At 47.2% G+C, this 15,278-nt stretch overlaps 1 protein-coding gene across 3 annotated transcripts in view; it reads right to left on the bottom strand.

Moving 5' to 3' along the window:
* LOC135310888 (ceramide transfer protein-like) overlaps positions 1–15,278 on the bottom strand; it is a 163,679-nt gene that overhangs the window by 35,725 nt on the left and 112,676 nt on the right. For all 3 annotated transcript variants that reach the window (XM_064439996.1, XM_064439994.1, XM_064439993.1), the window contains one exon: positions 10,747–10,904. In XM_064439996.1, the coding sequence (XP_064296066.1) occupies positions 10,747–10,904 (158 nt within the window). The remainder of the gene's footprint in view (positions 1–10,746; positions 10,905–15,278) is intronic.

Genomic DNA, 15,278 nt, shown 5'->3' with positions numbered 1-15,278 from the left:
GAACGTGAGAGGGAGATAGACTGCTGGAGCCACTCCCTACCATCCCTGAGACAAGCGCACCAGATAGAAGCATCAAGAGAAGGAGTGGCTCCCCTGCCCTCCTGCAGCCAGGCAGAGGGAGGGGACCCAAGAGATGGAAGATGGATTCAGATCCCTGCTCAGCATAGTAGGCGAATCCTCTCCTGGCCAACTTCGGCCCCCCCCCCAGGTGCCCTTGCACAATAGGTATGAGGCTCTGGAACCCAAGGGCCAGGAGGATGAAGATACAGACAGTGATCCACCCAAGGGATTGACTAGAGGGAACCGGTCAGCCCCATGCATTACAACGGCCACTGGTAAGAAAAAAAGAAGGGTAATTGTCGTAGGCAACTCCCTTCTGAGGGGAACAGAGGGCCCGATACGCCGACTGGACCCATCCCATAGGGAAGTCTGCTGCCTCCCTGGGGCAAGGATAAGAGACATTACCAGGAAGCTCCCTAGGCTAGTAAAAGGATCCGATTATTAGCCACTAGTGGTTGTTCAGGTCAGCAGTGATGAGGTAGCTGAGAGAGGTGCAAAGACAATCAAAAGGGACTTCAGAGAACTGGGGTGATTGCTTGAAGGATCAGGAGCGCAGGTAGTGTTTGCCTCCATCCCATCGGTAGCCGGGAGACATACGGAAAGGAACAGGAAGTCCCATCTCATTAACATGTGGCTCAGAGGCTGGTGCCAGCAGTGGAATTTTGGGGTTTTTTTTATCATGGGGCAGTTTACATGGCACCAGGCCTGCTGGAGACAGATGGGGTTCACCTGCTGCAAAGGGGGAAAAGGATTCTGGCTCAGGAGTTAGCAGGCCTCGTTGAGAGGGCTTTAAACTAGATACAAAGGGGTAAGGGGATAAAACCAGGCTTGCTAGGAATGAGCCTGGGGGTGGCATGCCTGTGTTGGAGAAAAGATCAATAGATCAGCTGAAGTGCATTTATACCAATGCACGCAGCATGGGCAATAAACGGGAGGAGCTGGAAGCCATTGCGTGCCAGGGAAACTATGATGTGGTCGCCATCACGGAATCATGGTGGGATGACTCGCACAACTGGAGCACTGCAACGGATGGCTACAAGCTCTTTAGAAGGGACAGGCAAGGAAGGAGAGGTGGAGGGGTAGCCTTGTATGTTAGAGAGTGTTTTGACTGTCTAGAACTCAATGACGGTAATGATAAGGTTGAGTGCTTATGGGTAAGGATCAGGGGAAAGGCCAATAAGGCAGACATCCTGGTGGGAGTCTGTTATAGACCACCCAACCAGGATGAGGAGACAGATGAAGTACTCTACAAGCAGTTGGCTGAAGTCTCACAATCTCTAGCCCTTATTCTCGTGGGATACTTCAACTTACCAGATATCTGCTGGAAATACAACACAGCAGAGAGAAAGCAGTCTCGGAGGTTCCTGGAGTGTGTGGGAGATAACTTCCTGATGCAGCTGGTAAGCGAGCCAACCAGGGGAGGTGCCCCGCTGGACCTGCTGTTTATGAACAAAGAAGGCCTGGTGGGTGATGTGGCGGTTGGAGGCTGTCTTGGGCTAGCGACCATGACAGGATAGAGTTCTGGATTCTTGGAGAAGTAAGGAAGAGGGTCAGCAAAACCACTACCCTGAACTTCAGAAGGGCAGACTTTGGATTGTTAAGGAGTCTGTCTGGTTAACAGAGTCCCTTGGGAGGCAGTCCTGAAGGGCAAAGGAGTCCAGGAAGGCTGGATGTTATTAAAGAAGGAAGTCTCAAAGGCGCAGAGGCAGGCCATCCCCATGTGCCGTAAGTTGAGCAGGCGGGGGAGAAGACTGGCTTGGCTGAATAGTGAGCTTTGGCTGGAACTCAAGAAAAAAAGGAGAGCTTACTGCTTTTGGAAGAAGGGGCAGGTGACTCAGGAGGACTACAAGGATGTTGTGAGGTTATGCAGGGAAAAGATTAGGAAGGCGAAGGCCCAGCTGGAACTTAAACTGGCCGCCACCATTAAAGATAACAAAAAATGTTTTTATAAATACATCAGTGACAAAAGGAGGGCCAGGGAGAATCTCCCTCCTTTGTGGGATGCGGAAGGTAACCTTGCCAGGAAAGATGAGGAGAAGGCTGAGGTACTTAATGCTTTCTTTGCCTCAGTCTTTAATAGTCAGACTGGTCATCCTCGGGGTTGTCAGGCCCCTGTGCTGGGAGATGGAGCTAGCATGCGGAATGAAGTCCCAGTTGTTGAAGAGGTGGCAGTCACCGACCTGCTCCTTCACCTGGATGTTCACAAGTCCATGGGGCCGGATGGGATTCACCCGAGGATACTGAGGGAGCTGGCAGAGGAGCTCGCCAAGCCACTCGCCATCATCTATCAGCAGTCCTGGTCAGACCGGGAGGTCCCAGATGACTGGAAACTAGCAAATGTGACGCCCCTCTACAAGCAGGGTCAGAAGGAGGATCTGGGGAACTACAGGCCTGACCTCGGTGCTGGGAAAGGTCATGGAGCAGATCATCTTGAACACCATTACGCGGCACATGTGGGACAACCGGGGGATCGGGCTCAGCCAGCATGGATTTATGAAAGGGAGGTCCTACCTCACTAACCTGGTCTCCTTCCATGATAAGGTGACCTGCTTTAGTGGATGAGGGGAAGGCCGTGGACGTTGTCTACTTGGACATTAGTAAGGCTTTTGACACTGTCTCCCACAGCAGCCTCCTGGAGAAGCTGTCTGCTCACAGCTTGGACAAGTGCACTCTGCGCTGGGTTAAAAACTGGTTGGACGGCCGAGCCCAGAGAGTGGTAGTGAATGGGGTCAAATCCAGTTGGCGGCCAGTCACGAGTGGTGTTCCCCAGGGCTCAGTGTTGGGGCCGGTCCTGTTCAATATCTTCATTGATGATCTGGATGAGGGGATTGAGTGCACCCTCAGTAAGTTTGCAGATGACACCAAGCTGGGTGGGAGTGTTGTTCTGCTGGAGGGCAGGAAGGCCCTACAGAGGGACCTGGACAGGCTGGATCGTTGGGCCGGGGCCAGTGGTATGAGATTCAACAAGGCTAAGTGCCGGGTCCTGCACTTGGGTCACAACAACCCCATGCAACGCTATATGCTTGGGAAGGAGTGGCTGGAGAGCTGCCTGGAGGAAAAGGACCTGGGGGGTGCTGGTTGACAGCCGGCTGAACATGAGCCAGCAGGGTGCTCAGGCGGCCAAGAAGGCCAATGGCATCCTGGCTTGTATCAGGAACAGTGTGGCCAGCAGGAGCAGGGAGGTGATCGTGCCCCTGTACTCGGCACTGGCGAGGCCGCACCTCGAGTACTGTGTTCAGTTTTGGGCCCCTCACTACAAGAAGGACATCGAGGTGCTGGAGTGTGTCCAGAGAAGGGCAACGAAGTTGGTGAAGGGTCTAGAGAACAAGTCTTATGAGGAACGGCTGAGGGAGCTGGGGTTGTTTAGTCTGGAGAAGAGAAGGCTGAGGAGAGACCTTATTGCTCTCTACAACTACCTGAAAGGGGGTTGTACCGAGGCGGGGGTCGGTCTCTTCTCCCTAGTAACAAGCGCTAGGATGAGAGGAAATGGCCTCAAGCTGCACCAGGGGAAGTTTAGGTTGGATATTAGGAAAAACTTCTTCACCAAAAGGGTTGTCAAACATTGGAACAGGCTGCCCAGGGAGGTGGTTGAGTCTCCATCCCTGGAGGTATTCAAAAGAAGGGTAGATGTGGTACTTGAGGATATGGTTTAGTGGTGGACTTGGCAGTGATAGGTTAGTGGTTGGACTCGATGATCTTAAGGGTCTTTTCCAACCTTAACGATTCTATGATTCTATGATCTCTCCATACACTGACAACATTCCTATATTCCTCCCAAGCGGCCAGTCCCTTTTTCCACATACAGTGAACCTCCTTCTTCCATTTGAGTTTCACTAGAATCTCTTTGCTCGTCCATGCAGGTCTCCCATCTCCTCTGCCTGACTTCTTCCTCCTGGGGATGCACCGATCTTGAGCTCGGAGGAAGTGGTCTTTGAACACTGTCCAGCTCCCTTGGACCCCCTGCCTTCCAGAGCCCTAGCCCATGGGATTCCTCCTAGCAGGTCTTTGAAGAGGCCAAAGTTGGCCCTCTTGAAGTCCAAGGTTGTAATTCAACTCATAGCCCTGCTTCTACCGTGCAGTATCCTAAACTCGACCATCTCATTGCCACTGCAGCCAAGGCTACCCGCAACTCACATCCTCAAACAGCCCTTCCTTGTTTGTTAGTATAAGGTTGAGCAGCAGATCTCGCCTCATTGGCTTCTCCACCACCTGCATCAAGAAGTTGTCCTTGATGCTCTGGAGGAACCTTCTGGATCATGCATGGCTGCCCATGTTGCTATTCCAGCAAATATCAGGGGAGTTGAAGTCCCCCATGAGGACCAGGGCCTTTGATTGCAAGGCTACTTCCAGCTGTCTGTTGAAGCCTTCATCTACTACCTCTTCTCGATGGGCTCTGACACCATCCACCCAAGGGTGTTGAGAGAGACGGCTGACGTCAGTTTGAGGCCACTCTCCATAATCTTCGAGAAGTCGTGGAGAATGGGGGATGTCCCAGAGGACTGGAGGAAGTCAAATGTTACCCCTATCTACAAGAAGGGCTCGAGGGAGGATCCAGGTAATTATAGGCCCATCAGCCTCACTTCAATCCCTGGGGAAGTTATGGAATGAATCCTCCTGAGGGCTATCGCAAGTCAAATGAAGCACGTCATTGGGAAAAGCCAACATGGTTTCACTAAGGGCAGATCGTGCTTGACAAACCTGGTGGCCTTCTACGACAAAGTGACTTGCTTGGCTGACATGGGGTGAGCGGTGGACATTGTCTACCTGGACTTCTCCAAGGCCTTTGAAACGGTTCCCCACGGCCTCCTCCTAGAGAAGTTAATGCGTTATGGCCTAGACGAGTGGTCTGTGCAGTGGGTGGGGAACTGGCTGACAGGCTGCACCCAAAGGGTGGTGGTAAATAGCTCTTTTTCAAAGTGGTAACCTGTCACAAGTGGGGTCCCCCAGGGATCAATATTGGTTCCAATGTTATTCAACATCTTTATGAGTGATCTGGATAATGGGATCAAGTGTAGCACAATGAAGTTTGCAGATGACACCAAATTGAGTGTGGAAGTAGACACTCCAGAAGGGAGAACCTTATGACGTTCAACAAGGACAAGTGTAAGGTCATGCACCTGGGAAAACACACAGACTGGGATCCACCTGGCTGGAGAGCAGCTCTGTGGAAAGGGACCTGGGGGTCCCAGTGGACAGGAAGCTCAACATGAGCGGACAGTGTGCTGCTGCAGCCAAGAAGGCCAACAGGATGCTGGATTGCATCAAAAAGGGCATCACCAGCAGAGAGAAAGAAGTCATTATCCTACTCTACTCAGTGCTTGCCAGGCCACACCTGGAGTACTGTGTACAGTTCTGGTCCCCGCTATACAAAGAGGATGTGGACAGGCTGGAAGGGGTCCAGAGAAGGGCCACCAAGATGATCAAAGGACTGGGAAGCCTGCCATACGAGGCTAGGCTGGGAGAGCTGGGTTTGTTCAGCCTTGAGAAAAGGAGGCTTAGAGGAGAACTCATCACCATGTACCAGTACTTAAGGGGTAGTTACAAAGAAGATGGAGACTCCCTTTTTACAAGGAGTCACACGGAAAGGACAAGGGGGAATGGATATAAGTTGCTCTTGGGGAGATTCCGACTGGACATGAGAGGGAAATTTTTCCGTGAGAACAGTCAACCATTGGAATAATCTCCCCAAGGAAGTGGTTGACTTGGCCATGTTGGACACCTTCAAGAGTTGTATGGACAGGGTGCTGGGCCATCTTGTCTAGACTGTGCTCTTCCTAGGAAGGTTGCACTAGATGATCTCGGAGGTCCCTTCCAACCTGGGATTCTGTGATTCTTTGTGAACTGAGGCATACCACTTGGCTGCCTTTGACTCCAGTTCATATTGAAGTTATAGCATGTCCGGCACAGCAGTACTCAGGGGCAGCTTGACTTCATTCAGGCCACGATAGTCTACTGTTAATTTCTACTCCCTATTAGAATTCTGCACTGGCCATATGGGACTGTTAAAGTGTGAGCGGGTCTTATTGATGATTCCTTGGACCTCCAGTAAACGAATGAGCTCATGGATGGGAATTAGGGAGTCTCGGTTGGTGTGATATTGCCGCCGGTGCACTGTTGTGGTAGTGATCGGCACCTGTTGTTCTTTGACCTTTAGCAACCCCACAACAGAAGGGTCCTTCGAGAGACCGGGCTGGGTAGACAGCTGTTTAATTTCCTCCGTCTCCAAGGCAGCTACACCAAAAGCCCACTTGTAACCTTTTGGGTCCTTGAAATACCCTCTCCTGAGGTAGTCTATGCCAAGGATGCACGGAGCCTCGGGGCCAGTCACAATGGGGTGCTTTTGCCACTCGTTCCCGGTTAGGCTCTCTTCGGCCTCCAATACAGTTAGCTCTTGGGATCCCCCCTGTCACTCCAGCAATGCTGAATGGTTCTGCCCCTATATAGTTTGATGGCAGTAGGGTGCACTGTGCACCGGTGTCCACTAAAGCTTTATACTCTTGTGGGTTGGATGTGCCAGGCCATCGGATCCACACAGTCCAGTAAACCTGGTTTTCCCTTTCCTCCACCTGGGTGGAGGCAGGTCCCCACTAGTCCTGATCATAGTATTCACTACTCACTTTGATGCGAATCAGAAGTCTCTCTATTAAGATCAGAAATAAAATCAGTGCTTCTACTCCTCTGTCTGTGGACCTGCTCACTGAAACTGGAGCAGCAACTTTCCTGGAAGAACCCCTCCTGAGTGACTGCATTTCTTTGCAACTCAATTACCCATGCCTCTAGGGTCGAGGTAGATTTTCCATCCCCCTTCTTCATGTCCTCTCCATGTTCACACAGGTAAACCTTAGGGTGGCCCGTGGTGTGCATCCTCTCTCTTGAGCAAAGGGATGTTTACTCCTAATGGCCGAGATACTGGTCTATACAGGTGGGGAGTAGGACATATCTTCTTTGAATTGCTGGACCTCTTGGGATAGTTTCTCCACAGCCGAGATGAGGGACGAAGACATTTTTGCTTCAGAAACCCAGAGTCTATCAACCACATCCCCCACCGCTGGTGCCTCGTCATCTTTATACACCAATACTGCTAATGAGTTTGCATACGAGGATGGTGCACTCCGTACAAACTTCCGCCACATGGGTCATGTGCACTGGGCTTCATCTGGATCTTTGGGTGACTGTTCATTATCCAGGTTACCATAACGCACCTCAAACATGGCTAATTTCCTCAGGTACTGAATACTTTTCTCCATGGTGGTCCATTTTCCTGGGCGATATATAACATATTCCTTGAAGGGATACGTTTCTTTCACACTGCAGACAGGAGTCGCCTCCAGAGGCTGAGGGCTTGTGTCCCTTTTCCAATCGCTTTGCCAATGCCCCCTTCCCTAGGAAGGGAACCCAGCTGTTTGGCTTCTTTCCCCTCTAATTCCAGACTGCTGGCCCCATTATCCCACCATTGGAGCAGCCAGGTGACAATGTGCTCACCTGAACGACGGCCAAAATCTTTTTGCATAACTCGCAACTCACTCAAGGATAGGGATTGGGTAGTTTCTGTCTCTTGTACGAGTCCTTCTTCTTCTTCCTCCTCCTCTCCTCGTGATGGCCCTGCTCTTCCATCATCTCTTTCTAAACTTTCTCTTCCAAGATTTCTTCTTGTGTATAGGGGCGACTGATAATGGCATGGGTTGATTCTGATTCAGCTTCAATGCCTCTCGTGGGTGTTTGAGTGGCCGCAGTGCTTGTCACTGGGGTTGGAGCAGCCTCAGTGCCTGTTACTTTCTTTCTCTTTGTCTTTTTAGATCCAGAGGCCTTCTCTTCCCCTTGAGGGTTCTGAATAGTGTTGAACAGGGCTCGATAGGCATGGGCCAGGCCCCAGCAGATTGCAGTTATCTGTGTCTCTCTGGTGTAATGGTTTCAGCTGGGATAGAGTTAATTTTCTTCACTCTAGCTGGTATAGTGCTGTGCTTTGAAATTAGCATGGAAAAAAAAACCTGTTGAGATAACACACAGATGTTTAGGCTGTTGCTGGGCAGCGCTGATACTAGTCAAGGACATGTCTAGCTTCCCATGCTCTGCTGGGTGCACAAGAAGCCGGGAGGGGAGGGGGCACAGCTAAGAGAGTGGATTCAAACTGACCAAAGGGATATTCCATATCATGTAACGTCATGCCCAGTATGCTACCTGGGAGGGGCTGGCCGGGGGAGGGAGGGAGCAATCGCGGCTCAGGGACGGGCAGCGTCGGTCGGTCGGCGGGTGGTGAGCGGTTGTATCGTTCGTGTTTCTGCGTTTTTGTTCCCTGTTTTCCCTTTCCTTCCTTTTCCCTTTTATTATATTAACATTACTGTCATTATTATCATAATCATTTATCATCATCATTCTATTGTAGTTATTAAACTGTGCTTATCTCTTATCTTTTGCTCGTCCGATTCTCTTCCCCATCCCACAGGGGTGGGGGTGGGGGGTGAGCGAGCGGCTGCGTGGTGTTCAGTTGCCAGCTGAGGCTGAACCACGACACTGGAATTGCCAGGGTGACAACATACTTCCTCCAAATATTCTACTAATTTTTCAGGATTCTGCACTTGTTCAGGGGTGAAGTCTTAAAACAATGGAGGTGCCCATCGTCTTAGGCATTTGCCCATACTATCCCACATACCCTGCCACCCATAACTATCGAGCCTTGGGGCAGATCGCTGGATGTTATTCTGAAATTGCTTATTAACCTTAGACAAAACTGAAACAATATTCCCAAGCAATACCAATAGAAGTATCTTAACTACCCAAGGATGTTCAAGATACTGAAAAGTTATCGTAATGAAGGAGGAGGCATCATAGATGAAGGCAGCGAAGGTGCCATTCTGTATTTCCTCCATAAAAAACCTCTCAGAGGAGGATGTATAATTGCTAATTGCCTACATGAGGTGGTACCTCAAGTACAGTAATGGCTTCCATGCAAGACCCAAATAACTGATAAAGCTCAAGGCCAGTGTTTTAATAACAAATCTCCTAGGCAAAACATCACTAATCACTGCAGAGCACAGAGAAAACCAACACCAATCTTTAACAGGAAGAGCAAAAAGAACATGGTGTAGATCGGATAAACTACTATTGAGAACAGATGAGTCAGTGCTGTGACCACCAACTGTTATTGTCTCAAACCCTTTGTGTCCCATGTTGGGTGCCAAAAAGGAATGTGGTGGCTTAGCCCCAGTCAGCAACTAAGCACCACACAGCCGCTCGCTCACTCCCCCCACCCCAGTGGGATGGGGGAGAGAATCAGAAGATCAAATTGAAGAAAACTCGTGGGTTGAGATAAGAACAGTTTAATGATTAATATAAAACAGCAGTAGTAGTAGTAGTAGTAGTAGTAGTAGTAATAATAACAATAATAATATAATGAAAAGGAAAATAACAGGGGAGAGAGAGGGAGGAAACCTGGGGAGGGGGAAAAAACTAAACAAAACAAGTGCTGCAACTGCTCACCACCCACCAACCAACGCCACCGGTCATCAAGCTGCGATTGCTGCCTCCCCCGGCCAACTCCCCCCAGTTAATATACTGGGCATGACATCATATGATATGGAATATCCCTTTGGCCAGTTTGGATCACCTGTCTTGGCTCTGCCCCCCTCCCCTCCCAGCTTCTTGTGCGCCTGCTAGAACATGGAAAGCTGGAAAAGTCCTTGACTCGTATAAGCACTACTTAGCAACAGCTAAACCATCAGTGTGTTATCAACATTTTTCTCATATTAAATCCAAAACACAGCACTATACCAACTACAGTGAAGAGTATGAACTCTATCCCAGCCAAAACCATGACACATATAGACAAGGAAGAGCCAGGAGACAGGGGCAAGGATTCAAATGTGGATGTATTTTATCTGAACTACTTAATTCTTTGAACTGTGTACCACTAGCACATATGGAGTAAGATTTGAAGTGTGATATATACCATATGGAAACATGTTAAATTAAAAACAAGTCAACAATGTCTAAAGGACTGTATAGGACACCAGCCAGTGATGGCAGGATTGTAGAAATCAAAGCCTGAAGTACAACCTAGCCATGCTTCTAGCACATCTAATCTGACAAGAGGGAACACTGCTCCTTTCAAGTTGGTATAATGGTTGAGTCAGCTTACCATGAATTGTCACTGCCATTAGACATCACTCTAAAAAATTTAACCAATTGGTATAAAACATGTCTTAAATTAATCTCTTCAGTCTTTCAAAGGTAAGTAAGTGAAATAATTTTATCCTAGACCTTTAAAGTTAGAACTGGTTGTTCTCCTCAGTACTGTTACCATCTCTTATCACAATTAAAGCATTTCAGAGATTTGCATATCATTTTGCAAGCATGGATAATTAGGTCTCTTTTAGAAGGCTGTAAGCAATTACTGTAGAATACTATCTGGTTCTTTATAGATATATAAAAAATAGGAATACTGTCTGAGCAAGGGCTAGGAAAACAAAGAATATGATGAATAATGTTACTGTATCACCAACAGTCAGGATGAGGTTTTAACATTTTATAGGAGTAATAAATAATGAAAGTACCTAAAATTAATAAATGCTGTACATAAAAATAAAAGCAATACCTGGAATAAAAAAAGTTAAACCAGCTAATTTGAAATTTCAATTTCAGTCTAAAGAAAGAATTATTTCAACAAAAGTGAAAGGAAATTTATCTTACTTTATCTAGTCTTTTTTGCCAGCTTTCTTCACGTTTTACCATGAGTTCAATACAATGAGAGAGTGTAGCAAGGATTCCAGCAGTAGTTGCCTTGAAAGTTATAGCTTCTCCTTTAAAGTCTATGCCATTAATTCCTTTGGGTGTCACATGTGGAAACACTAAAACCAAACAAGAATCATTCACTGATAGCTGTCTTTAACTCAAACAAGCATTTTACATGTATACTTTATATTACAACTGTTTGAAGAAAATAGACTGGCTAGAAAGTTAATTTAAAAATAAAAATCAAAATTTTCAGCTATCCACAGGATAAGGAAAGAGATTCAAAAGGAGGAATGCATCTCTCCAGCTTCATCTTGCTATACTGTATTTCAAGTCTGTTTGTAATGCTGTATTACTCTGCACTCTGCAAATCACATGCGTGGAGGGAGTGGGAATACTTTGTAACAATAGCAGTTTGACAGCTAGAAGTGGGGCCTAATTAACACAGAGAAACCTTAAAACATATCCAATACAGCAGTAAGAAAGGAACAATTTCAAAATGCAGTCAAACCCAAAAGGTAACATTTCAAGGTTGCTTTAAGCAGGTAATTATAGATTTTAAAACCTCAACACAAAATGGTATGATATAAAAGTATAAAATGTGTTGAATTATCCAAGTACTATGGGGTTTTGCAGTTCCAACAACTACTTCATGCTGTCAACCAGGCCATCTGTCGCTAAGGATATTTAAACAAGTCACTTAAAATGTGTGCAAAAAAAAGTACCTATTCTATGTCAAACTCGTATGTACGTTGACAGAATAACAAATCAAACACTACGCACAAATGTCAGAAAATAACACCCATGTTGAAAGTGACTAAGCCCTGCAAGTTAAAGTAACTCCTGCTATGCCGTGAGGCAAGCTAATGACTTATCACCCAGTGAGTGTCCCTTTGTACTCGGTACTGGTGACACTGCACTTTGACTACTGTGTTCAGTTTTGGGCCCCCCAGTACAAAAAGGACATTGAGGTGCTGGAGCATGTCCAAAGAAGAGCAATGAAGCTGGCAAAGGGTCTGGAGAACAAGTTTTATGAGAAGTGGCTGAGGGAGCTGGGGTTGTTTAGTCTGGAGAAGAGGAGGTTGAAGTGAGACCATATTGCTTTCTACAACTACCTGAAAGGAGGTTGTAGTGAGGTGGGTGTTGGTCTCCTCTCCCAAGTAACTTGTGATAGGACGAGAAGAAACAGCCTCAAGTTGTGCCATGAGAGGTTTAGATTAGCTATTAGGAAAAATTTCTTCACCGAAAGGGTTGTCAAGCATTGGAGCAGGCTGCCCAGGGAGGTGGTTGAGTCACCATCCCTGGAGGTATATAAAAGACGTAGATGTGGCACTTAGGGACATGGTTTAGTGGTGAACTTGGCAGTGTTAGTTTAACGGTTGGACTTGATCTTAAAGGTCTTTTCCAACCTAAATGATTCTATGATTCTTAGCTACAGTTAAAAAGATTGTTCCAGTCTTTCCAGGACTGGATAGAGAAGAAGGGAACCTGAAACTTGAGAAATCAAAGAATCTTGACAGCTGCTCTGAGACAAAGCTTCAGAAAAGGGTGAAGTTTAAGATAAATCTTTCATTATGAGTTAGCCTGAGTGGTTTTCTGCTCAATACACAGGCATGGGTGTCTCAACCTAAGACGCCTACTTCTCCCACCGCATCACTTATGATTCCACTTTAGGGCATAGAGTCTAACTTCATTTCTCATCAAGCTTTGTAGCACTCAGCTACTAAACCTTTAATGGATTTAGCCCTTAGAAATCAAACCAAGGCATAGAAAAACCAAAAAGAAGATAAAGCTTTTAATATAAATAATTGATGGAAAGCAAATTTAATGGAATCAGGATTCATAAGAACTGGAATTAGAAGTTTCGCAGAAAGCAATGGGTTGCAGAAATTATTTTCTCTAGTGAGCTATAGTGAGATTATATACAGGTACCCATAATACATAGCAATTTCTTAGCATATAAGTTATATAAGACTTGATAACAGAACTTTTCACAAGAGGAATGTGGATATCACTTCAAATTCCTGTTAAACACATGATGAAAAGAAATGAAGTCACTTTGCATTTAAATGTTCCAAAATGGCCAGATGTACTAAAGATACAGACTTTCCTAATGACATTTCACATATCGAATGTGTATATACAGCGGATACATGAGAAGAATGTAGATATGAATCACAGAATCATAAAGGTTGGAAAAGACCTCTAAGATCATCAAGTCCAACTGTCGACCCAACACCACCACGCCTCCTAAACCATGCCCTGGAGTGCCACATCTACACGTCCTTTAAATAACTCCAGGGATGGAGACTCTACCACCTCTATGGGCAGCCACTTCCAATGTCTGACCACTCTTTCAGTAAAGAAATTTTTCCTAATATCCAATCTAAACCTCCCCTGATGCAGCTTTAAGCCATTTCCTCTCGTTCTATCACTGGTGACCTGGCAGAAGAGACCAATATGCACCTCGCTACAACCTCCTACGACATATGTTAATAGCAAGAGGAGGTCTAAAGAAAACATTGGACTGATACTTGTTGAAGATGGTCACCTGACTAATAGGGGCAAAGAAAACATGGAGACATTCAATGCTTTTTTTGCCTCCGTCTTTAATAATACTGATAGATCTTGGGCTGCCCGGTCCTCTGAGCTGGAGGACCACGAGTGCGGAAACAGTGACTTTCCATTTGTGGACAGTGAAACTGTAAGGGACCAGTTGTATCAGCTGAATGTTCACAAGTCCATGGGGCCTGATGGGTTTCATCCCAGAGTACTGAAGAAGCTAGTGGCTGTTATGGCAGGACCTCCGGCGATCATCTGCCAAAGATCTTGGGAGTCTGGGGAGGTCCCTGCTGACTGGAAGCTAGCCAACATTATTCCAGTCTACAAGAAGGGCATGAGGGAAGACCCAGGAAACTACAGCCCTGTTAGTCTAACCTTGGTACCTGGAAAAATTACTGAGAAGATCATACTGAGTAGTACTGAAAGGTGTTTAAAGACTAATGCATTCATCAGGCACAGTCAACATGGGTTCACAAAGGGAAAGTCCCGTTTAACTAACTATAATAAGGTCACCTGCTCAAAGGGTTCTGGTGAATGGGGCTACATCTGGCTGGCAACCATTCACAAGCATGGTGTTCCTCAGGGCTCAATTCTAGGGCCACTTCTGTTCAATATATTTATCAATGAGCTGGATGCATGAGTTGAATGCACCATTAGCAAGTTTGCTGATGATACCAAACTGGGAGATGTTGTTGACTCTCTCAAGGGACAAGATGCCGTGGAGAGGGATCTAGATAGATTGGAGCATTGGGCTATGATTAATGGGATGAAATCTAAAAAGAAAAATGTTGGTTTCTGCACCTGGGATGGAGTAGCCACAGAATCAGAGAATCATTTAGGTTGGAAAAGACCTTTAAAATCATTGAGTCCAACCGTAAACCTAACACTGCCGAGTCCACCAATAAACCATGTCCCTAAGTGCCACATCTGCACGTCTTTTAAATACTTCCAGGAATTGTGACTCCACCACTTCCCTGGGCAGCCTGTTCCAATGACTGACAACCCTTTCAGTGAAGACTTTTTTCCTAATATCCAGTCTAAACCTCCCATGATGCAACTTGAGGCCATTTCCTCTCATCCTATCACAAGTAACTTGGAAGAAGAGACCAACACCCACCTTGCTACAACCCCCTTTCAGATAGTTGTAGAGAGTGATAAGGTCTCCCCTCAGCCTCCTCTTCTCCAGACTAAACAATCCCAGTTCCCTCAGCCGCTCCTCATCAGACCTGCTCTCCAGACCCTTCACCAGCTTCGTTGCCCCTCTTTGGACACACTCCAGCAACAAAATGTCCTTCTTGTACTGAGGGGCCCAAAACTGAACACAGTATTCAAGGTGTGCCCTCACCAGTGCCAAGTACAGGGGCACGATCACTTCCCTACGCCTGCTGGCCACACTATTCCTGATACAAGCCAGGATGCTGTTGGCCGCCTTGGCCACCTGGGCACACTGCTGGCTTGTGTTCAGCCAGCTGGCAACCAGCACCCCCGGGTCCTTCTCTGCCATGCAGCTTTCCAGCCACTCTTCCCCAAGCCTGTAGCGTTGCACGGGGTTGTTGTGACCCAAGTGCAGGACTCGGCACTTGGCCTTGTTAAACCTCATACAATTGGCCTCGGCCCATCAATACAGCCCATCCAGGTCCCTCTGCAGAGCCTTCCTGGATGATGGGATAGAGTGTAACCTCAGCAAGTTCGCTGATGATACCAAGCTGGGAGGAGTGGCTGATACGCCAGAAGGCTGTGCTGCCATGCAACGAGACCCGGACAGGCTGGAGAGCTGGGCCAAGGGGAACCTGATGAAATTCAACAAGAGCAATTGCAAGGTCCTGCACCTGGGGAGGAACAACCCCATGCACCAGTACAGGCTGGGGGGCTGACCTACTGGAAGGTAGCACTACTGAGAAAGACCTGGGAGTGCTGGTGGACAGCAA

This window comes from Phalacrocorax carbo (genome assembly GCF_963921805.1).
Source record: "Phalacrocorax carbo chromosome W unlocalized genomic scaffold, bPhaCar2.1 SUPER_W_unloc_5, whole genome shotgun sequence".
Lineage (NCBI taxonomy): Eukaryota > Metazoa > Chordata > Aves > Suliformes > Phalacrocoracidae > Phalacrocorax > Phalacrocorax carbo.
This window is presented reverse-complemented; position numbering and strand designations above follow the sequence as displayed.